Raw genomic sequence first — 25,496 nt, forward strand, 5'->3', positions numbered from 1 at the left:
GATGAATCCATAATGAAAATCAATAAGATTAGCTACATTTTGACCAGCTACAGTATGGTAGAAAATCTGCTTGCTTGAATAGGCTACTAGGCTAATCTAATGATAATATTTAATAGGAGTGAAAGAGGCACTTTGTTGTTGTTTTCTACTACTCTAATATTTTTCTGTTGACTTGTTATATTCTAAATAGGTACGATGGACTTCACTTATTACAGAGTATTTTGTATTACTCCTATGTAATTGATTCTCTGTCCTCTTGGGGTCGCGCTCTCCCTCCTTCTGCCTCTCCTCCTCCTCCTCCTCCTCCTCCTCGGGTCCTGCAGCCTCCTGCTGTCCGTCTCCATCTCCTTGAGCACCTTATCAGCTCATCATCAGCCGCTCCACTTTGGCCATAATTTGATGGTGATTGGAGCGATATCACCTCAAATAAAAACTGAGTTAGTGAGCGTCAGATTGTTTTTATTATTATTATTATTATTATTATTATAGTGTAGGCTGTCCACTTCCAAACAATGGGAGTGACGTAATTAGAAACCCTCGTAATTAGCAAGGGCAGCTAATAGTGATTTTAGAATAAAGTGAATATAGGGGGACTATCACTGATGTCGTCAGGGTGTAATAGGCCTATAGTTGCCTAATAAATCCTACTATGCAAATGAGCTCACATTTTGGCCATGTAATGATCCACTTTAAACATGTGTTAATTAATTCATCAGCGCGACACGTTTTTGACATTAAGTCGATTGTGTGAGCACATTTCTCCACGTTTTTTGTCATGTAAAACCTGGACTGCAGCAACGCCTCACGACTTGTGTTTTTTTTTTTTTTTTTTCTTCCCCACAATGCTTTGCGGTAGGGGTTGTCGTGTGTGCTGTCTGTGGTGCTGAAGCTGCGCGTGCCTCGGGAGGCTGGCTGCTACCATAGAAATCCACCCGAGCATCCTTCCGCGAGTGGACCGAGGCGAGGAATCGGGACTTTTTTTTCCCCTCCTCCTCGCTGCTGGTTGTCCTCCTAATTTAGGATGTTTCTTCTAACATCTGCTCCGGCCTTATTATTACTCTCTTTATAACTATACAACCTGCCTTTTCCTTTCCTTAAATTTGCATCAGTTCTTAAAGCACAAGCTGCAGACCGGAGAGACCTTCCTCGAGCCGTTTTCTTGGCTGTTTTTCCGAGGCTCGCGCGCTCCCTCCGACCTGCATCCTTTATGCACAGCACGCTGCTCCGCTCCTCCCCGACCAAACACACCTTCGTGTCCGAGCACCATGGCCCGCTGCAGCCGCTGTCACTGAGAGACATGGAAGCGAAACAACACCCGATAAAGAGCCTCAAGAGCTACCCGGAGACCGGCGGCCGAAGCCTGGCAGCGGCCGCCGGAGGAGACGCAGGAGGAGGAGGAAGTGGTGGTGGTGGTGGTGGTGGTGTCGGTGGTGGTGGTGCGCATAAAGCCGGCTCGGCTGAGATGGAGATGGAGACGAAGATCCAGAAAGCCATCGACTTCAAGGCGGAGGGCCATCGCTGCTACAAGGAGAAGAAATTCCGGGAAGCGATAGGCAAGTACCACCGGGCGCTGCTGCAGCTCAAGGGGGTTCACGTTGTCGACGGGACCACGGGCTCCGAGGTCAACCTGCTGAGCCAAGCCGCGGCCAAGCTGACCGAGGAGCAGCGGAGAGCCGTGGAGAGCACCGAGATCGAGTGCTACGACAGCCTGACAGGTGAGTGGCAGCCCTACACCCCCCCACATCCCCCACATAAAGACCCCCAGACCTCAGTATTATAGCCTTGAAGTACTGCTGACACCATTGTTCGCTCCGGTTCATCGGGTTCACACTAGTAGGTAGAGCTATTTCTGCAGGTGCTGGGTTTCTCTCTCAGAGGCAGGTGCAACAACAGTGCTTCTAGATGATGCTGCAGAAATAGAGAGGCTGATCAATGCTATAATAGGTACAGATTTAGGCCTATTGAGAATTAAGGGAGATGTTTTAATGGCTGGCCAAATTAGTGTATTGTTTAGCCCATTGAGGCCATTTGCCAGCCATTAGGCTTCAGAGAAATGCCACATAAATTAACACATCTTATCATTGCCATGCTCATTTAGGCTACACATCCGTTCAAATCAAGCTTTCGTCTTTAATATTTCAAGTATTGTCAGTTCGAGACAAAGAAAAATAAACAGTCACATGGCCAAAAGCCTCATGCAGCTGGAAATTATATAGGCCATGGCTGTGTTTTCTTGAGATGGGTCCTCCGAGCTGTTATGTTGTAACGTCAACACCTGGAAAAGGGTGACGTGTGATGTGTCTGATGGCACCGCTTTGCAGTGACTTTCAGGGTTAAAAGATTAAGTCGTTACTGTCCCCTCACTCTAGTAGCCTATTCATACCTCATGTCAGTGCTCAATATAGTTCGGCTTTCAAAAATAATCCTATTATCCACTGCAAATAAGTAATTTTGTAGTGATTATTTCATCAAGTGATCGATACAGTGTCAGACAATACTTATGTCCATCACAATTTTCTGAGCCCATGATATCTTCAGTCATATCGATCGATATCTAATCGACTTATGCTGAAGTTTTCGTATAATGGACTGTAATTTCTCTAGAAGTTTTGGTCATGTATCCTGACATATTATGACAGAGTAGCTACATAAAAATCACTCATTTTCCTACACCTGCAGGGCACAAGAGATGGGTGGAGCGTTACGTGCTAAAGATCATGGGTGTAAGAGCAAAATACTTTTGACAAACGGCAAGTAGCCTAAATGTTACAGTCATCAACGAATTGTGGTGTGAAACAAGAGCACTATGCAGGATATCCGTCTCAAAAGGCCAATTTTCTCTCTGTCACATGATCAGTTAATAATTTCTACCCAGTACCAGTTTACAGGGGTCACCGGATCCCAACAATAAATAAATCTCCCAAGGTCGAGAAGGAACCTTTCATTGGCCTCAGACTTGTACGTTAAAGGCACCACAATACCAGGTTACTGAAGCAAGTAACCCGCTGTTTCACTGTGTATACTCTCTTGAGTATTTCAGAAATGTGCAGTTAATTTGGATTCAAAAGACAACTGACCGTATTTACTGTATTTATACACATTATTATTGTAGCCACTGAGGACAGATGATAAATAATGTACGGTCTTAGCTCTGCTGTAAAATCTTAATTACGACCACAGTATGTGCTCAGTATGCAGTGTGAACAGCAGATGAATGTTGGCATCCAGGGGGAGATGATGATGATGATGATGATGATGATGATGATGAATGCTGCACGCTGGCACCACAGCGGTTATATCACATCACTTGCACCACCACCTATGTGAGAGCTGAGATTTTGGGGTCATGAGCGTGGAACAACAGGGTCCGTAGTGATGATGGTGTGTGCTTGTTGCCATTCCAGGCGCTGCCCAGTTAGCCTGCCGTGATGCACTGAAGGTCGTCTCCTTCTGCGCAGTATTCACGGCCTGTCTGGAGCCTGTGGGGAGGCCACTGTGGCGTGAAGGAAAGATGGGGGAGGGAAGCCAAAAAAAAAAGGGTGGGGGTGGGGGTGGTGGGTTAAATAAGGCAGAAAAAGGTTGGATTTTGGGAAGAAAGAGGAAGTAGAGGATCTTTAGATATGGTGGAAATGAAAAGCAGAAAGGAAGTCAGAGTGTAAGAGGGAAAACAGCGTGGAGAAGAACAGTGGAGAGCTGTAAACGGAGGAGGAGGAGGAGGAGGGAGGACGGGACTGCTAGCACGCGACAGGGGGGCATATTTACCATGGCAACCATGAATGGGCCTTTTCCCCTGTATTAATACTGTTCATAGCCTCCTCTCACTGCTGCTTCAACCAAGAGTGTGTCGCACATGCGCACTCGTGCACATGTACGCACACGCATGCACAAAGAAACCTCATATCCACCTGTCTTTGCCAGCAGTGATGTTCTCATGGACCACAGTAGCATATGTGCTTTACCCTGACATGATGATCGTAATACAGCCTGTGATTCATATACGATTTCCTTGTGTGAACCATTGAACTGACTCCCACTGAGGGGAAGAGCAACAACCGAGTATCTGAACGGAAAGGATCATTTATATTCTGCATGCACACTGACAAAATGTGCTGAAAATTGTATGAACAACCTTGTTCTTATTACATAACTTAACAAGGGGAGAAGAGCAGCCACGCATCATTACAGCACACATAACCTTATTACTGTGTAATGTTAAACACAAATCATATAAAACCATTCATTCATTCATTAACAAAGAATATTGTGGTGTGTAGCAGAAAACACAAAAAAAGGATCACTTATATAATCAATATGTTGATCCGTGCCTCGGTGTTTTACAGCTTATTTCCTGTATCTCCCACTTAAGAACAAACTGCTCACAATCATTTAGATTTGTTTTCTAAATAGGCTATACGTTCATAAATTGCAAGTAAGTGAAACAGGAGTAAACTCGTGCATTTGTTGGGGAGTATTTTAAGCTGTGGTTTAATACATATTTAGTGCTGCGAGTGTTTTCAGCAGCAGGAAAGTGTATGTGGGAGTGACTCAAAATAATCTACACGACGGTGCCAGTATTTATGGTAATGAAAGAACATGTCACCCAGAGAAAGCGTCGCCCATTGATGTGTTTTAAATAGTTTTTTAACAGCGATGCAATCTTTGGCACGGAGGAGTAAGATATCAGGCTTTGTCGACACAGGCAGCACTTGTTGGTAGAATAAATTAACTGTTGCTTTTGGTCTATTAATGGGGACAGTATGGAAAATACAGACAAATATTGACAGCTTGTAACTCAGTAGAGGAAATTGGCTTCTCAGGTCATCATGTTGTGACAAAATACTCTCCTTGAAATATCATATTTGTGCCCAAATAAACATTTACAATGCTACCTCAAATACTTAAGATATACAGTACGAGTAGCAAGCAACAAAAAAAGCAAAACAAACAAACTAATAATGATGACTTTCATCAACATTTCTCCGTGTACTTTTCCAAGGCAGGTTGGTTGATCCTTACATTGTTTTTCTGTGGATTCGATCTCATTATCTCATTGTCTTCTGTCTCTATATGAAGCCTCAGATTGAGTCCATGATGTTGAGATCAGGGCCCTGTGGGGTCCAGACCATCTGTTGCAGGACTCCTTGTCCTCCTTGCTGCTTAAGGTAGCTCTCTATGGCTCTGGTTGTGTGTTTAAGATCACTTTCATGATGCAGAATTAATCTGGACTGACCAGAAATGATCCGATCTGAAGGTTTACTATGTGATGGATAAAAATCCAAACAAACTTTTTCAAAGTTCTGAATGTCTTCTTTTGGTTGAAACCATTTGGTTTTTACCTTAACACTATATGTCCCACTGGATGTGATTTGTATGTTTGTCCTTTGTGTATTGTAGTAGCTCAACTGTAACCTTTTGTGTAACCAGGTAATCTAATTCACATCAAGATCTGCATGAGTACAACAGAGAGAATTTCATAATACAGCTACAGCACATCAAAATAATGCTGTGATAATCTTCCATCCACCTCTACACATCTTCATCAGCTGTGCTTACACCACCTCTTACTTTCTTCAGGTCAAGCCTGCTACAAAATATAATATATGATGAGATCATATTCAAATGATTGTGTTGAGCAGGTTATTAGGAAGTCATTGTGGATTCTGTTGACCTAAATACAGTCAGCGACCCCGTTACTATGTCCACACCCTCGTAGCCTCACAGACTCTGAGGTGTCTTCCCAGTGAGTCCATAAGGGTTTAGAGCTGTCCCGATGTAAAACCATAAAGGGCATCTCACAGACTTCCTCAGCCCTTCATGCACACTTTCCGCAAGTCTGCATTTCTGCAGACGTTGCCTGAGGGAGTTAAAAATGGTGAAGAAGGGTGAATACAGTACGTGTGTAAGCAAGAAAGGAACGAATGCTGGTGTTCACACTACACAAAGAAGGTTACATGGAAGTATGATTTGGTCTGCTTTTGCATATAAACACATAGGTCAGTGGTGATTCAGAGCAAGAACTGTGTGTGGTATCTGTCCTATAATGGGGTGATGATGAAATTAAAGCATGTTTACATCAGCTCTTATCCAATCTGATTTCTTTGGACCAGCAACTTCTACAGTAAAGCAAAATGGCAGTACATTTTGTAAAAAAAAAAAAAAAAAACTAAACAAGTCTTTAGGAGAAAGAGAAGCATGTCAGAAAATCTTCCAGTGCTGAGTGACTCTAAGCAGTGACTCACTGGGTGCATAATAATCTGGCTGCAGCCTTTGTTGTGTGGCTGCACCTGCATGGTTACCCAGCGCTCTGCTGGGGAGACAGTGGTCACAGTGGTTACGAGTGAGGAGCTGCCATTTGATTGGCCGGCCGTCTGTGGCTCTGACGTATAATGGGAAAGCAACAAGCAGAGTTTGTGTCTTTGTGTCTCTGCTCTGTGTGTATGTGTGGCAAGAAAGAAAGGACAGTTGCTTTCAGCGCTGGTCGTCCTGCCACTCTCTCTGTACCCGCTGCTGACATTGCTGATTTAGTGTTGGCCTGTTATGTATTGGTTCTGTTTTCTTGTCGTCTTGACTTTGTTGTGATGAGGACGAGCTTTTTCTGTCACTTTTGTGGGTCTTGCACTGGTGTAAAGTGCACTTACCTTAAAAAAAAGTTTTCAGGAACTTCAACATTTGAGGTTTTATCCAACTATGAATTGTGATGCACTGCTGTAGATTGAACTAGAGCTGCAGCGGTTAATCGAGCTGAGGATTGATAGAAGATTAACCAGCAACTATGTCAGTTCTTAGTTAGTTCACATCAGCCAAAACAGTAAAAAAAAATATATATATATATATATATATATATATATACGGGAGTACGAGGACTTTCGGAAAGCAAAGTGTTTTTACTCTACATTTCCCATGAGCCTCTGCGCGCATGGTGACATTCTTGGACTTGCGCAAGACGGACGAAAGCGAAAACATTTACCAAGAATGTTTTCATTAATCAAGAACGAAAGTCGGAGGTTTGGCGGCGTTATTCCCATGACCTGCCGGGCAGCGTCCGGGAAACCGAAAGTAGGAAATGCTGGGCAAGCCGACCACTAAATAGTAATATCAAAATAACTATAAAGACAAAACGATATATTTATAGAAAATGGACCCATTAACAAGTGTGGGTAACGTAGATTCACCCACATTAATGTGAGACTCTTTTATAACCCCCCAAAACTCCTTGGGGTCTCTTTAATAGTAATTCAGTATTATTACATACAATAGTAATACTCACAAGGGCCAATTTTCTGAATCGTGTTCTAATTAATTCATTACATTAAACCATTAATTAATTAATTACACTGAGGTACAAAAACAAGATGCCAAGATTTAAGTTGAGGAAAAAAATAAGAAAGGAGGACCACGTATACTTATTATAAATTAATAAACATATTAGCACCAACATTAACATTAACATCACCTGATTGTGTCAAAAAAAAAAAGACGATGGATGATGAATGTCCCAGTTGCTGCGAGTGTGTGTCCCTGCAGGGCCGTATCTAAATGGGGTACACCACCACCACCACCACCACCGTCTGTGTCTGTTGCAGTTCAATGTTGCAACATGTTGGCCAGAGGCAGCCCACCTCAGCCACCCACCATCACAACCACACCGAGAGGCACATAGAGAAATAATAGATGTGACTGCAGTTTGTTTGCGCTTTTTCCTGATATTGATCGCGAAGGAAGCGCTTTCCACAACGGGAACGGCAGTTTCCTAAAACAGAATGACATGTAGACTCATATCAGGCCGTTCGGAGGCTCTAGTAAGTTCTAATCTGTTCCAATGCACATCAGAAAGTGCACGGAGAACAAAAACGGGGAGCAGTGTGATGTGATCCTGTGGCGAGAGCGATCAGTCTGACTTTTCATTAACTCCTGCTCGCTCTGATCTCTGCCTGAAATCTCCCTTTGTTCCTCCTGACTGGCTCGATCTTTGAATGAGTCATAAGTCAGTGCCTTGGGAGAGAGGCAGCGGGTGGTGGGGAGGCGGGGGGTGTTTGTTTCATAACACCATCCACCTTTTTATTCAGCTCTGTAGCTGCCACAGTTGCCATCCTGATGATCCAGTCATTTCCACCCACTCATCACATTGAAGGGAAAAGATTGTTAAAAGAATGAAAATAACAATCTTTTGTATTTACACACAGAGGCAGTTATGGTGTTAGATAATTTAACCTTAATAAAACTGATACTGCTTCTGACCAACCAGTAAACAAACCATTTTCCGTCTGATGTTTGTCGACACCCGCTGGGCTGTTGTTGTGCTGTTTGTGGCGTCTCATGCTGCTTCGACTGTTTATCTACGGTAAACCCTGCGTTCATTGCTCACAAGGAAATAAAATATGTTGACAATAGCAACAAGCTGCGATTAGTGGGATACGAGCACACAGGCTGACTGAAACTCCTCTTTGAGCTGATTAATTGGTTGGTTGGACAGAAATGAGCAAGGCAACTTGTAAATGTCAGATTGCATATTGGGGAAACGTAATGATTGTTTTTAATAATTTCCAGATTTGTTCTGGTTGAAACAATTCATCATAATGGAGACAATAAATGAACATATAAGTTATAACAGATAAACAATAAAGAAGAAGAAATTATGAAAATCATTTTTACTTTACTACTATCATAGGCCTATTATAATTTAATTTCAGAAAATGTGTCAATTTGAAACTGTAGGAGAATTAAAAAAGTGAGCATATATTTGGCTGTGGTAATATTCACCTTTTAAGATTAATATGCTGAACATGTTTGCAGAACAAACATTCAGCAGAGATGGAGCAACAGTATAATCCATTTGGAGCTGTGTAGTGTCAACCTGATGAATGTACATCCAGTATTCTCTCTCTTTTAGCTCAGTTTTTGGTCTCTACCGACTCCTGAAGGAAATGTCCAGCTTTTTTTTTTTGAAGCTCCTCATTGTTCCAGTGATGTTGTTGGTTGAAAAACTAAAACAATGACCTGAAACAACACTACGTATAATTGTTCCTTAGAGCTGAGGGGAGCTGCAGAGTCCAGTAACAATTGAGGATTTGTTACTGTGAATACCCTTTTTCACATAATGCGTAGTCATTTGGTCCATTGTTATTGGATAAACACAAAGCTGATACAGACCAGCATGTAATTCTGGTCTGTTTAAAATCTTCTAAATGCAGTGACAAAAACATCATAATAATTTTCTGCACAGCGAACCCAAAGATTTGAAAATTCACACATTTTGCAGGGTCACATAATGAAGACCCTTTTCTGAATGCGTTCGTGTCCTGAATCGAGAACCTCAGCAACATCTGACCAAGGCAGTCAATGAACTTTTGAACCATGACATGCAATTACAGGCCTTAAAGCAGAAGTAAGCGATCCGGTCGTTTTGGCTAATGCTGCGTTCCAGGCAGGCTTTTGAAACCGTAAGTTACAGCTTCAAGTCACGACTTTCGACTTTGTAGCGTTCCAGGCAACCCGCAACTCGTGTTTTTCCGACCTGTTTTACCTGTGAAAGTCACTATAACGGCCACTCGTAACTTCCGACCCGTGAACTCGTACCAGATCGAACTGGTACGACTTCACAGGTCGGAAAAACACGAGTTACGAGTTGCCTTGAACGCACCATAACGTCTTGTCAGCCAATGGAGTTAGCAGCCCCCGCCCTCGTCATGGATCTATTGGTCCTCGTCCCTACGTCACCACATTCAGGCGCATCCCTTGGCTGCACACACAGAGAGGACCGCCCCTTGATGCCGTTCTCTCTCCTCATTGGATAAAAATTGTAGGATACAAGAAAAGTTTTCTCCTCGGCTCAGAGCAGAGCAGAGTGACTGACAGACCCGTGTTTCAGACCAAACACTCTATGTAAGCGATTGCTGTCGGAAGATAGAACTATTTAAGACTTATATTAAAGCAGAAGTAAGTGATATATTTGTGTTAATATAAGTCTTAAATAGTTATATCTTCCGACAGCAATCACTTACATAGAGTGTTTGGACCGAAACACGGGTCTGTCAGTCACTCTGCTCTGAGCCGAAGAGAAAACATTTATCGTATCCTACAGTTTTTATCCAATGAGGAGAGAGAACGGCATGCAGGGCTGTGTGTGCAGCCAAGGAACGCCGTGAATGTGGTGACGTAGGGACGAGGACTGTTATGGTGCGTTCAAGGCAACTCGTATTTTTCCGACCGTGAAGTGGTACCAGTTCGATCTGGTACGAGTTCACCGGTCGGAAGTTACGAGTGGCCGTTATAGTGACTTTCACCGGTAAAACAGGTCGGAAAAACACGAGTGGGTTGCCTGGAACGCTACAAAGTCGTAAGTTGTGACTTGAAGCTGTAATTTACGATTTCAAAAGCCTGCCTGGAACGCAGCATTAGCGAAAACGACCGGACCACTTACTTCTGCTATCGCTTACTTCTGCTTTAAATGAGCCTTTAATGGGCCTGTTGGTGACACCAACATCTGTTATTTCTGGACCCAAAATAAAAGCCCTTCCTTTGTTGTAGTGCCATCGTAATGATTCATAGTGTTACTGCACCACTTCCTCCACAGTCCTCAAGATTTACCACATCACAGCCTCGAAGCCCAATCTCACTTCAGATGCAGGACACCATGCAGCGGCAGCCCCACATTAGAATAACGTCAGCGATGTGTAACACCACAGATGGGGTGATTTCGCCAGCCCACCCTGACCTACTGCTAGTGAACAGTCAATGTCTACTTAAAACAGAACAGAGTATTCCTGCCTTTCATCTCCTGCCAGCTCCGTCACCAGGGGACGTGGTGGTGGAGCGCATAAGATAAAGGCAGAAGAGGAACGTGAGGTGGGAAGGACATGGGGGAGAAGAATGCAAGATGGAGCGGTTAAGATGAGGAGAAAGCAGCAGTCGGGGTGCTTTGTAGAGCAAGAGATGCACTGGGCAATGTGCTGGTGGTGGGAGGATGGAGGAGAAAGAGATGCCATGTGAGGGTGAGGTGGGGAATGGGGGAGGTTTTGGTTGGTGTTTTTCTTCCCCTCTGTGCATGTGCGTCTGCTATTGGAGGGGTGGCCAGAGCAGAGCCGTGGGAACGTTGTGTGCCAGAGCTGCAGATGGCCGTGGCATAGCTGTCAGGGGTACGACTGGCACTCCCTCTACTGTACCGCTAACACTGTACGGTCCTTCATATACCAGCTGAATTACCTCACCGCTGAGAGGGGGAGACGTGATTTAAAGGATGGGGGAAGGGGTGAGTGAGTCCATATAGAAAGGATGCACAGGCTGATATGGGGGAGGAAGTAAAACCAAGGGAGCGGGAGAAACTGGACAGAACTCTTAAATATGAGGGGATTATACGACAGAGGAGGGAGGGCACGACTGTAAAGGAGATTGACAAGAGGGGAGCGAGAGGGAGAAAAAGCCTGGCTCGATGACCTCCAAGTAGTGAAGGGAGAGTTTTCAGAAGTGCATTTGTATTATTTTTTCATTGGGGAGGGGACAACGCTGAGAAATGCAATCCAGACCAAACTGATTTATATCACACCCTTGACAGGCCCAGATGACTCCTGTCAAAAGAGTAAATAAGATTCAGTCATCTGTCAGGAAGAAAAGGAGGAGATCGGACAGGCGGTGAGTCAGAGAGATGGAGGGGGAGGCCGAGAAGAAAAGGGACAAAAAAAGACCACCCAACCTATTTTTAAAATGGTAATGCATCATATTCTTTGTGTTGAAGCTCTATAGGGTTCTCAATTAGGGTTAATCATTTTAGTTTTAGTTTGATTTTTATGGAAACAACTAAAGTTATGAACGTTATAATCATCAATATTAATATTGTTACCCATTGCTCAACAAAACAGGGACCCAAAAGATGAGTTCATAAACAAGACCTAGGCCTCAAGCTAAATTTTAATGTATACTACATGCAAACTTACTGACATTAGCAGGTGTAGTGTTTAGTCTTGTCCACTAGTTCAACATGTTAACATGCTAGCAGTTACTAATTAGCATGAAAAGTGAAGCACATCTAATGGTGAACGCCATTCATATTGCAGGTGTTTCATCAAAGAGTTTGAGTTGTAACATAAGAGTGATTACAAACAGATTTATTGCAAGACAAGCATCAACTCAGGAAAATAAGGCCTTAGCGCAAAATACCTATTCAAAAATAAATTTCTTATGTCATATGTCACAGAAATGAAATGCTACAAAAGAAAGATGTAAGAACATGAAATGTATTAATAGATCTTCTCCAGTAGTTATGGGAAATTCTAATTCACAATCACAAGTTATTGTAATGCCCTTTATGATTTGATCTGTCTACTATGTGTTTGATTTTGAAATGTTATCTGCTTTGATATGGACCAACAAAATGAAAGTGGCTATCAAAGCGTTTTTTAGTCCTTGACATCAGCTGAGGGAAAACTGAAACAGATGCCCTTTCCTGACGCCCTCAGAGAGGGTGAGAGCAAGTGCGAGAGGAAGATAGAGAAATGCTGAATATTCATCCCCAGTATAAGCCATTGGTAATGAGAATTTACTGAAGCTATTTGTACATATCTAACACCCCGTGCTCCGACGGACAGAGCAGAGTAAACCAATTGGCTGTTTATATTTATATCTGTGGAGCTCCGTGCTGATAAAAAGCCATGTTGGTCTCTATCTGAGCTTCGCCTGCTCGGCCTGCTCCGGCCTGACACTCATTGCTTCATTACATGCGCTGCCAGAGGTTGACATTGAAAGCTTGTCCTTTACACCCTGTTTGTGACAGCAGTGAGATGTAAAGGTTGTGTCGAGCCTGTTCTGCTGATCCAGCTCCTAGGGGGTTGTGATCTTCAGCTGAGTAGATCGGCCTGTTTTGAAAAAAGTAAATAAAAAATGAAGCAAAATTTGGAGTTTGAATGAGAAATATAAAGCAGCTTTGATGAAAGATTTGTAGATAAAACATGTATTTAGAGAGAGAGGTGCTCTGTTGTTCCTTGTACAAAAGAATGTGATTTTTTAAGGTCTTGTTTCCTTTCATTTTTTTGTTGAATAGGCTCATACTCATTGAGGGTTAAAATGATTTTCGCAGTATTTTGACCTTTGTTGAATTACCCAAACTTCAACGCTGCACTTGGATGTTTTGGTGGATGTTGGTTTGTGGTTCACTCTCTCCGCTGTCAAAAGTTTTGTCTCCCTCTGCAGCTGTTTTCGGCTCTAAAATCCCCCGGCACATCGCCTGCTCAGCTCCAAATGGCAGAAAGACAGTGTTCATAATTAGCAAGTGAACGTGGTGGAGAATTTAGCGGCTGAAGAAAACATAAAGCTTAGCTTGTATTGCTCTGCCAGAATATAAGTCAAAATGAGTTGTCACCTTATCTACTTACTGTAAAAGCTGATAGCATGTCATTGTTGTTCACAGCTTGTTTATACTGGTCCCGTGTTTTCAGAAAATCAGTTTCTGGCTGCCAACGTGTGGCTGTATCATTTTTTTTTTTTAGAAATTCTGAAAGCTCGTGCGTTAGAGATTCATTTACTTCAAGTACTTAGTGGGGAGGCTCTATACTACCTCGCAGATTAAGGCTGACTCCATGAAATTTTCCGAGCCAAGCCATTTGGCACTTTTCTCTGTTGACCTTTCCAAGCTCTCTCTCATCTATCTTGTTACTGCTATAATGCACAGAGCACGTTTATCAAGGCAACTGAACATAGATTATCCGGACACAAGTGGACTGATATCAGCAAACACAGCTTTAATTTCACTTGACAATATCTGACTGGAGAGTCGGTGGGTTATGTCATGCTGTTGGGCAGCAGCAGAGGAAGGTAGCCAAGGATCTGCTGAGCTGAAGGCACGAGTCTGTTCAGTGTCCACAGTTGACATCACCAATCTGATAATGGCCCAGCTAAGGGCCACAACAAAATTATATGCCTGTCAGGGATTCAACTAAAGCTATAACCTCGACAGAAGTCTCCTTAATGGTTATGAAACTGCACTTATCTCCTATTTGAATGTCTGCTTTTACTCGGCACAGTAAAAGTAATATGGATAGTCCCAGCTCCTCAATTGGCCCTCAGACACTTAATGATATGAAGTAGCTAAGTATACCAGTTGTAATGAGTTAAATAAAACCAAGACTTCATGAACTGCCCCTTATTTCCTTTAGTTTCCACACCAAACTCCATAAAGACCCACTGTGAGCGCTGTGGGCTTATATTACAGACCAGAGGAAATTGCTCAGCCCAAGTTCTGGAAACTGCAAAGTGCCACAGAGAGCATTAAATGATTTCATCTTTGGTGAAGTCATAGAGAAGATAGCTTCCTCACTTGTATAAATATTTAAGTAGATGAGCATTAATCCTGAGTCAGCGACTATTTTAGGAGAGCAGCACAATGTGGGAGAGTGGAAATTGATAAAGTAAGGTAGAAGATAGACACACAGCCAGGCCCCACTGTGACTCACGAGCAGGGGTGTGGAAATAGGTGGAAACACTCACCACGCTGTATGATCGAAGTTAGAGATCTTCCCTTGTATAGACCGCACAGTGAACACTAGTGGTTTCATTTGTTCACTGCCTCCCTCTGCCCGCCACTCCCTGAGATCTAACAGAATAATCTGGTTACTTGATTACCCTGCTCCCCTGCTGGGTAATCCATTAAAACATGTACTGATGTACCAGCAGTTTCCAGCCATGTTGGGTAGTGTCAGTGTAATGAGGGACTCGACATGCCGGCCGTTTTTAGCTTATTAATTAACTGAAATTGTCATTTTGGCACTTTGGTTTCTGTAGGAATGAAACCAGCAACATTTAATATGTCAGTCTTGCACGCGTTGTTGGGTGGAAATGACAGTGAAAACACCTCTCACTATCCTCTACTTCTACTTATTATTCTAAAAGGGTTACTCTCCCTCGTAGCCGTAGAGTGTCATTATTTAATGAACATGAATTAGCTACATTTGCCGTGTCTCCTCTTTGAAGTAGACAAATGAAACTAGATAGTTTTCATGTTCACGTGAAATTCTCCTTCTAAATGAGCTGATTATAATAGTTTTAATATTTTATTTTATGTATATGTGGCTGTCAGCAGTTTTGGCACTGTTGCCAGTTTTTTTTGTCAGTATAGCACTTCATCATCAAGTGGGAGATATCAGAAGTTTTTTTTCTGATCAGTTTAACCAAGTTATGGTCTGAATGAGTGGATATGAGCAGCACATGAGCTAAGCTAACCTGCTGAAACCCTACAGTATATGTATTTAATAGTTGTGAGGGTGCCACTGAGCCGGGAAAGAAAGCAAAAAAAGCACATTTTCACTATATCAAATTATTCCTTTAATCCAAGCGTGGAGTATTCAACACTGATGGAGATTTGCCAACCAAGTCAAATCTCTTTACTCACCACAAACATACATTTCTCAGCCTTTACCATACTCACACTAAATTGCACGCTCATTGAAGATATACACTGACTCATTTGCGAGGCTGGTGCCGGTACTCTACATTTGCAGCTATACCCCCAGAGGGGCTGCCGAGGCCTCCGAGATGCACACAGTCAACCATGAGCAAGAGGAGTGAGTAATTATGAGATTTCTTTTAACACCATATGGAGGTGCGTCAGCCCTCTGCTACTGTGACATGTAATCAAAGAGACTTGTTCTAAGTAAATGTTATTTGATGACACTGTGAGCTTTTTCTCCCTTGCGTAGGAATAAATTACTGATGCCCTATGGATGTGACAGCAATTTGAAAAAGATGAGACATAAGGAAATCAGACTTTATTGAAGCTGCAGGATACAGACAAACAAAAAAATCTTTGTGTATGTGTGTGTGTGTATAGATAACATATAGTAGAGTAACTGGTGTGCATGACCAGTAGGTTTGACCACTACACCAGAGAGACTAAAGGTGCAGAGAGGGCAGAGTGGGTGAGGAGGGAGGTGATAATGCAGGTGGTGGCTGAAGTGGGAGTCAGTGCTGCTGTGTCATGTCAGTGCAGTCGCGGCCTTGTGATCGAGCGAGCCAGGAACTGTAGCGCTGTCCCTCTCAATAACAGTGAAAGGCATTTGCAAAAAAAAAAAAAAAAAAAACGCTTTGGGTGGAGCTATTCTTAGTGGAGAGAGCGCCATCGCTGTCTGAGAGCCACCATGTCAGCATGTTGGGTCAGATTCTGCTCCAAAAATGTATGTGAAGCAGTTTCATGATGAGGATGATGATGATGATGATGATTACACAGAGCTTATTTTATCTCGATAAATGAGTCTTTTGCAGGAGTGCGACATTTGCAAATGGGAGAAGGGGGCGAGAGGAAGGCGGAGCGGCCTTCGCTTCGAGTGGAACGGACAGAGAGAAATGGAGGGAGGGGAAGGACGAGGGTCAAAGATGGATGCCGTAGCAGGGGGTGTGCGACTAAGCGCGTCCGTGTGGGAGAGCGTCACCGAGAGTGATGGGTCTCTCCCTCCTGCCATTATCTTCCCGCAGAACTAATTACAAGGTGATGGACAGCCGACTAATCACCAGGGTCACGAGTGGCTTTAAATTAGCCGGATCGCGGTGTGGCGCCTGGTGTGATGGAGATAGACAGGAGGAGAGGGGAGGGAGGGAGAGAGGGGAAGAGAGGGAGGGAGGGTGATGGGGTGTTGCACAAAAAAGAAGAGGAACAAGTGAATGACAAATAAGCAAAAGAAAAAGTGCATTCACACTGACAGTTCTTCATCTCCTCTTGTCTTCTACCTCTCATAAAGAAACTATTTCCCCTCGGCTGTTGCTGGATTTTGTTTTGTCACTGCTGCTTCTATCTCTGTCTCTATCTCTGTCCTCTCTTGTCTAATTTCAGCTTCCTGCATTTCTCTCTCTCTCTCTCTCTTATTCCTCACAGGCTTTGGTGCTCTGTTTGCTAAATGAAAGCGAGTCTCGATGCAGTCTCTCTCTCTGTTTTGTTTTGTTTTTCTTTTCTTTTTTTTCCTGTCATGATGCTTCAGGCAAACCAGCGGGGTTCCTGAGCATGTGTTAACCACTCCCACACTCACCGCACCTCTCATTTGAGAGTCAAGCAGCGGAAAGACACACAATTGCATGAAGACAGGCACACACACACACACACATGAACCCACATTCACACTTGACAGCTGCCTTTGCACCGTGGGTTTTCTCCCCTCAGCTTAGAAAGTCTGTTACATTTTCCTGCTCCTTCTTTTTGTTCCTGTTTCCTGTGTTTTGTCGTCTTCTGCCACGTCTTAAAACCTGGCAGTGACACAGATGTTCCTCAGAAAGAGAAAACAATACGTTCACTCATGACGCAGCGTCACATGAAGCCCCAGCTTCTTCTTCTTCTGTCCCTGTGCTCACATGACGAGACAAATCTATCTGCCTTGTCTGCACCACTCTGTTCCCTTTGTGCCGTCTCATGTCTCATTATTCGTCCTCTCTCCTTTCTCACCGTGTACATGTGCAGGCTGTGGGTAACTCTGTAACTCAAAACAAAAAGCTAAAAGCTAACTCTGATATTATACTGACTTCAGATTTCCATAGAAAGATCAAAGTTGGAGGTCAGCTCAGCCCTGCAGCTCTGCAGCTGACACAGTCGTAGGATCCTGCCCGTGGTCACGCAACATGGATGGATGTTACTTTAGGGCTTTTAACAAGGGCCGTGTCCAACAGTGATTTTTCTTCTTCCATTTCAAAGGAGGTTAAATCGAAAGCAACTGGACTTAGTTATTTGTTTAGGAAGACGTTTCACCTCTCATCCAAGAGGCTTCATCAGTTCATGTACGCAACTGACCAGGCTGGGACTGGTGTCACTGTGGTTCCCTTTTGTGCTCCAAGTGCCAACGACAGTCGTTTAAATGACTGTCTTTGATGGAAAGTTGGTTTCGACTTCGTTAGTGCCCTATGTACCATGAATGAATGTATGAAGTTGGTTTCTGAGAATGTATGAAACCAACTTTCCATCAAAGACGGTCATTTAAACGACTGTCGTTGGCACTTGGAGCACAAAAGGGAACCAGTGACATCATCACCCTTGTGAACGCCCACACAAGAGGTTAAATAGTGAGTCTCCACACCAGATAGTTGGACCAGTCCCAGCCTGGTCAGATGCTACATGAACTGATGAAGCCTCTTGGATGAGAGGTGAAACGTCTTCCTAGACAAATAACTAAGTCCAGTTGCATTCGATTTAAATTTCCTTGAGATAACTATGACCTGGAAAAATGAGAATATGCACCGGCTTCTTCTTCCATTGCTTTGTCATTTCCCAAATCCCAAGTTGGATTCTCTAGGAACGAAGGTGGAACTAGATCATGTTGAGCATAAACCATATACTATATATAAATCAATTGTCAAAATAGGCACAGTGTCTGTCAATTGACTGACTGATCAATTTGACATTTCATTACACATGTGACCGCTTGTTATCTACGATGGCCACCTGCGTCACCAGATAACAGCAAATATATTGAACAATTCACCTAAACTATGGCAGCTGTGACAGAAGAAACCTGTTTTGGATCAAAAGTGCTGGATCATAGCTGGAAAAATATCACAGTTATGCTAAAATAATAACATAAACATTAATTACAGATCTGTGACTGGAGGCAAACCGATGAGCTGCATGAGAGCCAGCTGTGCTATACCACCCATCCCCCAGACCCACATCTGTACAATCTGCCTCTTTTACTGTAATACTTCCTGACTGTGCTATTGGAAGTATACTGTCGATGTAAAGACACAGAAGGATGTGAATGTGTGACTTTGTGTCAGATTTGATTATGCTCATTATTACACAACAGTAACACATCAGCTAAGCAGTGAAATCTGTGTGTTTTGGTCGAATCTACTGGCAGCACGAGCTTCCAACCGCCTCATAACTAATAATAACACAGATGGAAACCCAGAGGAAGCAAAACAACAAAGATTTACTCAGTGTAGCTTGTTTTCATTTTTTACTTGATTCAAATCATATTTCTGTATACGGTCTCATTTCCTGGTGTATACAGTAACATATAAAGGTAATTAATGTTAATCAACTCTCCTCTCCATCTCCTTTTCTTTCTTTCTTTCTTTCTTTCTTTCTTTCTTTTCTTTACAACCATGTCCATTATTATTTTCTAGAAACCACTGTGTGATCGCTCCAGCCACACCTCTCCTATGATGCGTGACACACAAACAGAAACCCTGACACACACACGTGTCCCTCTTTGCCCGGGACGCCTTGTCTGCAGCGGTGATATTTCTCTGCCGTTTTTGTCGTGTCTCTGTCTGTCTGCGTCTGCGACCCTGCCCAGCCTTTCTCCGATGATCCCGTCATTATCACACCCTTAATGCATCTCACCACACTTTAGATTCCCTCTGGCTCGCCATCCATCTGCCTAATGGGCTGGCAGGGTGCGGCCGGCCACACTGCCTCTGTGGTGTGTGTGTCTGTACAGTCACGTCTCTTTTTTAACCAGCACACAGCTCGTGCACAGTCACCAGTTTGTGATTCACTGTGCTGTTGTCGCTGTGTAGCTTCTCCGTGGGTGGTTGTTGTGTTATCAACCCCTTGTTTATACAGCCACTTCTTTGTTTTGCAGCCACTTGTGTTACCGACGGCGCGCTTTCACATCTGTCCTTGACCCTAGAGACTGTGTATCTGCCGTGTGCACCTTAGATGTGTGCGTATTATATGCATTGAGTACGTTGGTTGGCAGGGCCGGCCCCTGGCATAAACACTCTATGCGGTTGTTTAGGGCCACAGCCGTTAGGTGGGGGGCCACATGATCAGAAAGGTAGCGGGGTTCATCAAGTCATTTAAACATCCTGAGGTCTGCACGTGCACGCTATGAGCTTTATATGTCATTTTAAGTCAATATTCAGCTTCTTTATCTCACATTTGAGACATTTGGTGAAAATAGAACGGCAGAATGACAACATTTGTGCTCAAAAAGCAATCTTACAAAATTTCATTTTAGACTTGTTTTCTACACTTCTCTATTACTGTATTCATATCATATTTCAAGCACCAAAAACAGTTCATTCTCATGACTGAAGGTGTGTTTTCACAAGGGATTTGAAATTTTTCAAAAAGCAGACCTCAAATTTCCAGCATTTGGCCTAAATTATTTCTTTATACAGTGTTCTAGGACAGATTGGCCTCAGTGTGCTTACAGCGGAGGTTCTAATATTTAGACATAAAACACTTGAGTATTGTTACATCTGCAAGTATCTTAAAAAGATAAATTTAAGAAAATATTTAAAAAAAATTCGAGAAAATGGCCTCAAACCTCAGAGGGCATAAACACGTCTGTATTCAGTTTTAACCAGTGATTTGGTGTTTGCGCTTAGAGTGCAGGGCCACAAACAAAAATCTTGTTTAGGGCCACCAAAATCCTAGGGCCGGCCCTGTTGGTTGGTGTGCGAGCCTCGGTGATCTCTGTAACTGCGTCAGCCATTAGGCCATTATGGGGTGTAACCGAATCCCCTGAAAGCTCCCGTCGGCTCCCGTCCACCGCTGCAGGCCGATAATGGATGGGCGTGTGATGGGATGAGGGCAGTCATGTTGTAGCCGACCGGTTGTAAAAACAAATAGAGGAGTGGAGTCTGAAGAGAGGTGCACAGGAGAGGTCGAGGGCATCTGAGGTGATTCCCACTGTACCGGGCCGAGCACAGTTACAGCTTTCACCTCACTGCTCCGTGCTGCTGAGTCATGGACAGTTTTCAGCCTTCTTTTCTTATTACAGTGTGTGTGTGTGTGTGTGTATTTATGATGATAAAGTTAATGTGCATTTTATAGCTTGTCATGCACAAAGAGTTTGAAATTATGAGAAAGAGAAACAGTTTATTTCAGCAGTAAAAGATGGAGCTTTAAGTTTTTATTGAAAGGGGGTTTTTTTTGGTTTTTTTTTACTTATCAGCAAAACCAACATTGTTCTCACTGATTTACAAACATGAGCAGCCAGAAACTCCTACAGGATTTAAACAAACCCAGAAGCTACTTGAGCTTGTTTGGGAAGAAAGAAAGAAGGGTACTGATAAAAAAAATATATATATATAATAATACCCCAGCAGTCCATCCATCCAAATAAAGTAAACTGTTGACTTTACTCTCAGCCCTCAGCTCACTGTCACAAATAAGGGTTGAAATAAACTGGAATTAAATGATTTATGTCTGAGTGTTTTCATCACAATGTAATGTTGTGTAAGAGCATGTGAAGTTCATGTCTACAGCCGTGTCTTCAAGTAGTGATTACACACATATACACACACATATACACACACACACACACACACACACACATGCAATATGCACAATACCCTCCATGAATTCTCCAGACACCTGCAACTTCAACCACCAAATACAAAATACATTGACTGTTATTGAATTGGCCCATCCCCTTGTGACCATGAATGAATTATTTAGTGTTTTGCTCTTGCTGTTGACAGGCAAGGCCAGTGTGTGTGTGTGTGTGTGTGTGTGTGTGTGTGTGTACAAGCCCATTAGTCCTGCTCATATGATGAAATACTCAGTCCTTTACCACCTCTCACTGAATTTGCTTTTTGTCCAAGCTGTTCCTCATACACACACACACACACACTGTGGTTCAGTGGTAGAGCTTCACTGTCTCCACCTGTTTTTAACACACTCACCTTTTCTCCTCCCCCGCAAGTCTCAGAGTTCTCACCTCTTGTCCTCCACTTCACCCCCAACTACCCCTAAATACTCCTCCTCTTCCTCCTCCTCCTCCTCTCCTATCTGCCTCTCTCCTTCTCTGTCTCTTACTTCTGACTCACCCTGCCTCTCAACTAACAGTCCCTGACTCATGTTATTCACAGTGCTGTCTGTGTGTCAAGGGCAGACTGGGAGGAGAGAGAGAGAGAGAGAGAGAGAGGGATAAAAACAAATCAAATGAGGAGGGAAAGAAGGGTGTGAGCGCTGTAGGAGATGTGACTGCAGGGGAAATAATTTTTGATATCTCATCAGATGGATTAAGACCGTTGCAGGAGGCGAAGGAGTGAAGCAGAGCCTTGAGTGGTGGTGATCATCATCAGAGGAATTGTGTTTGAGTGATCAGATATCTGAGCAATGAGCAGGCTCTTACAGTAAAAGCTGCGGTGGACTAAAAGCTGCGTGTGTGTGTGTGTTTGTGTCTTTACTAATGCAGTTATCCCGGACTGAGCTGATCTCAGAGCTGTTGAGAATCGCTTCAGGGAAGCAGCGCTGCAAGTCACACACACACACACAGTGTAGGATCGATGACGTCAGATAAACACTGATCCTTTTAGTTCTTGATGTTGCACTTTTTCAAAGGGTAAAGTTCATTCAGGTCTCACGCCAAAGCTCTTATCTGACACTCTTCACTTGATCTCTCCATCACCCCCCCCCCCCCTCTCCTGCTGCTGCCCCTCTTTTCCTCCTCTCTCACTGCCTGCAGGACTTACAACACATCTGCCAAGTCAGGGAAAGAAAGACTTAAGACACCCTCACACTATTCACTCCCTCATCTTTCTCCAGCTGCATTTTCATCCCCATTCTCCTACTGTATTTCACACGTGGAGCTCAACAGCAGCAGCAGTGTGGAGACGTATCTGCTGGTGCTGGCACAACTTTTTTGTTGTCTTCTCCTCCCTGTGAGACATTAGTGTTGGCTATTTATAGTCCGCTCGCTGCCATCCTGAGGAAGTACTGTGGAGGCTAAATTTCACCATGGCTCTATTTAAAAGTCCCAGAGTGAGACATCAGCAAATTATCTACGTCTTTGTTTTTCACTCTTGGGACCCACTTGTCTCCACTAAAAAATGACTTGAGGCTTCTGCTTGGACAAAACCAGACAAATATTTTATCCTTCATTACGACCGTTAGAGCTGTTTTACTACTTACTTACCCTTACTAACTACTAACCGGTTCCCTGTCTCTTCCTCTGTGCAGCGTGTCTGTTGCAGTCGGAGCTGGTGAACTACGAGAGGGTGAAGGAGTACTGTCTGAAGGTGCTGAGCCACCAGAGAGACCACTTCAAGGCCATGTACCGCGCCGGCATCGCCTTCTATCACCTGGGTGACTACGAATGTGCCCTACGTTACCTGCGTGACGCCAAGAACCGTGAACCCACAGGTGAGGATTTCTAAATACACAGAACAAATGACAGAGGCTGATGCAGAGTCAGATGTATTGTTACTATAATGTCAAGTAGCTTCAGAGAACACAGGTTTCAGCTCGAGCACTGCTGAGTTTATGTGTTTATTGAAAGGAAGGAAACAGTCATAAAGTTCTCCATAAACATTTTTAATATAGTTTTTGAATAGTTTTCACTTAGGAAACTTCTGGAAAATGTTCAAATTGAAGTTGCACAACTTGAAAGTTGGGAAATCACCTCACAAATGCAGGTAAATGATTTTCAAGCGAAAGTATCTGAAGCCTATAAATTCAGTCTTCATTTCTGCCCATTGTTTCTTAATTCTCCCTCTGATTTTTATTGCTGGCAGTGAAACACCATTTAGACTTTTTGGGTTAAAATTACATTTCTATACCGTTTTTTGTTGTTGAAATGTTGGTGAGAGCTGCAGTGTAGCAGCTCCTCAGTATTTCTAAAAAAAAAATCCTGGCAACTCTGCTGTGTTGTAGTCGAAGCGTTTACAGGTGCTCTGTGCAGTTACACAGTTTACATTCATTGGGTTTCCTAGCGATGGAGTGTGTGTGTCCTTGAGTACTGTTTGACTGCGTTTATGGTTTTCATTTGCTACGTCTTCTTCATATTCTGTGTCAGTACATTGTTTTATTAGCTTTGTTCTTCCAATCTTTATTTCATTATAGGGTCTATATACAGTATATCATGCTACCCCTGTGCCTCTTTGTGCACATAGAAGATACAAACAAACCTCAATCCACTCTTAAATAACCCAACATTGCGACAAAAATCGGTAGCTTTTCTGACTTCAATTCAGTTCTGTAAGTAATGTTTTATCAGAAATGTCACATTTAATATGGAGACATTAGCCTTGCTGGATGCAGGAGTTTCTCACTGACATAGTGACATAGTGCACTAAAGTCAACAAGCTTGGCTGTGTAAATAAACAATGCAGAGCTCATTGTAAACTCTGTTTTAACATCAGAGGGTATGTGTGTAGATGCAGCATGTGGTGACTGTGATGTAATCCCAGTTAAAGTATTTAACCTTGGATGAAACTCTTTATTATAATAGATATCGAGACATTTTTACTCCCGGTACCACATTTTAGCTCCGTCATAACCAAAGCCTTTTGTACCTTTATTTTTTTCTGATATGAAAGAAGCTTAAATTTGACTGTGTGATCAAATGAGATCCCATTAATTGAAGTAACAATGTGACTCCTTTTTGAATTTCCTCCCTTTGTGCCTCACGTTCATCCCAGACACCAACGTGCTGCGGTACATCCAGCTGACAGAGATGAAGATGAGCAAGAGTGGACAGCGGGACCGGGAGAGTGGCAAAGAGACGCAGGGCTAACCCCTCGACCTTTTGACCCTCCTGACCCCTCCGACCCCCTCCTGACCCTACGAGCTGTCCCAGATCGACCCTCCCTCTCTCCGCCTCCTCCATCGACTCCTGACAGCAGCACAGCCCGCAGACGAGAAGAGACAGACCCGATCGCCCGCCCGCCAGCGATGGACAAAAATGGAGGGGACGGCATATCAGGAGCTGTCTATGACCCATCACCCTCTCCTCCCTCCTCTTCCTCTTCTCCCCCGTCTCTCCCTCAGGTGCTGTGGTTCCTCTCCTTAGACGCAGACAGCCGAGCAAACATAAGAAAAAAAAACAACAAAACAACAAAAAACAAGGAAAATGCTGTATTATACTCATACGAAACAGTCGTTGTGGTGGACCGAAAAAGGAGCTTCAAAACATACATATAAATAATGGACATCTGCGTGATTTAGTAAACATTTTAAAAACATAAAAATGCATTTTGTTTCATCTCTCTCGCTCTCTTTTTCTCTGGGCCTTCTCTTTCTCTCTCTCTGTCTTACAGTATGTCAGAATCTGGAGGAGAATCTCGGGGTGGGGAAGCTCAACCACATGGGGAGGAGGGCAGGGGATGTGTGCAGAGGCAGTTCAGAGCATTAGCAAGGGGATTGTGAGGGGGTGGGGGTGGGGGTGGGGGGTGTGACACATATCAAGACCATAGCCCAATTTGATTGTACATCCTACCCCCAACTGGGCCCACCCAGGCCCTTTAACCCAGACTAATGGGACGGACTAGAAACCTTCCATCGAGTAGAGAAGAAGCCTCTGTGCGTAAACTATCACTCTTCTGTCTCACTTTGGAGCTGCATCTCAGTTTCTGGACTGTGTTGTTTTTTTGTTTTGTTTTTTTTCAATTCAAGGGCTAATTCAAGTGTTTGTAATCTGTTAGGTTTTGTTTTTTTTATGATTTGCTTTCGGTGTTCATCATACTCAGTAGTACGTGATCAGTCAGATCTATTGTGGATGCTGGTGTGTCTTGACTCTGTTGTCTGAAGCCCCTCCTTGGTCCTGTGTCGTCGTTGATGTTGTTGAGACTGTCAAAGC

The 25,496-nt window shown here is 43.4% G+C and overlaps 1 protein-coding gene across 3 annotated transcripts; it reads left to right on the forward strand.

The window, feature by feature from the left end:
* Window positions 1–1,195: 1,195 nt before the first annotated feature.
* On the forward strand, window positions 1,196–24,888 carry ttc9b (tetratricopeptide repeat domain 9B). 3 transcript variants are annotated; one of them, XM_085796410.1, is made up of 4 exons: window positions 1,196–1,418; window positions 1,449–1,715; window positions 22,880–23,062; window positions 24,340–24,888. In XM_085796410.1, exons 1-4 carry the CDS (start codon window positions 1,208–1,210, stop codon window positions 24,432–24,434), a joined length of 756 nt encoding a protein of 251 aa, XP_085652536.1. In that variant the 5' UTR covers window positions 1,196–1,207; the 3' UTR covers window positions 24,435–24,888. The 3 variants fall into 3 exon arrangements, with proteins under 3 accessions (XP_085652536.1, XP_085652537.1, XP_085652535.1); XM_085796411.1 differs by having other exon boundaries at window positions 1,196–1,415; XM_085796409.1 differs by having other exon boundaries at window positions 1,196–1,715.
* Window positions 24,889–25,496: the final 608 nt, after the last annotated feature.

This window comes from Trachurus japonicus, chromosome 13 (assembly GCF_045865225.1).
Source record: "Trachurus japonicus isolate A0001 chromosome 13, Traja_1.0".
NCBI lineage: Eukaryota > Metazoa > Chordata > Actinopteri > Carangiformes > Carangidae > Trachurus > Trachurus japonicus.

What these genes read in the sequence shown, in the direction of transcription:
- ttc9b (XM_085796409.1), top strand. Translation starts at nt 1,208, where the DNA reads ATGCACAGCACGCTGCTCCGCTCCTCCCCGACCAAACACACCTTCGTG. An exon ending in GTGCTACGACAGCCTGACAG is followed by an intron (nt 1,716 to 22,879) that starts GTGAGTGGCAGC and finishes TCCTCTGTGCAG; the next exon opens with CGTGTCTGTTGCAGTCGGAG. An exon ending in CAAGAACCGTGAACCCACAG is followed by an intron (nt 23,063 to 24,339) that starts GTGAGGATTTCT and finishes CGTTCATCCCAG; the next exon opens with ACACCAACGTGCTGCGGTAC.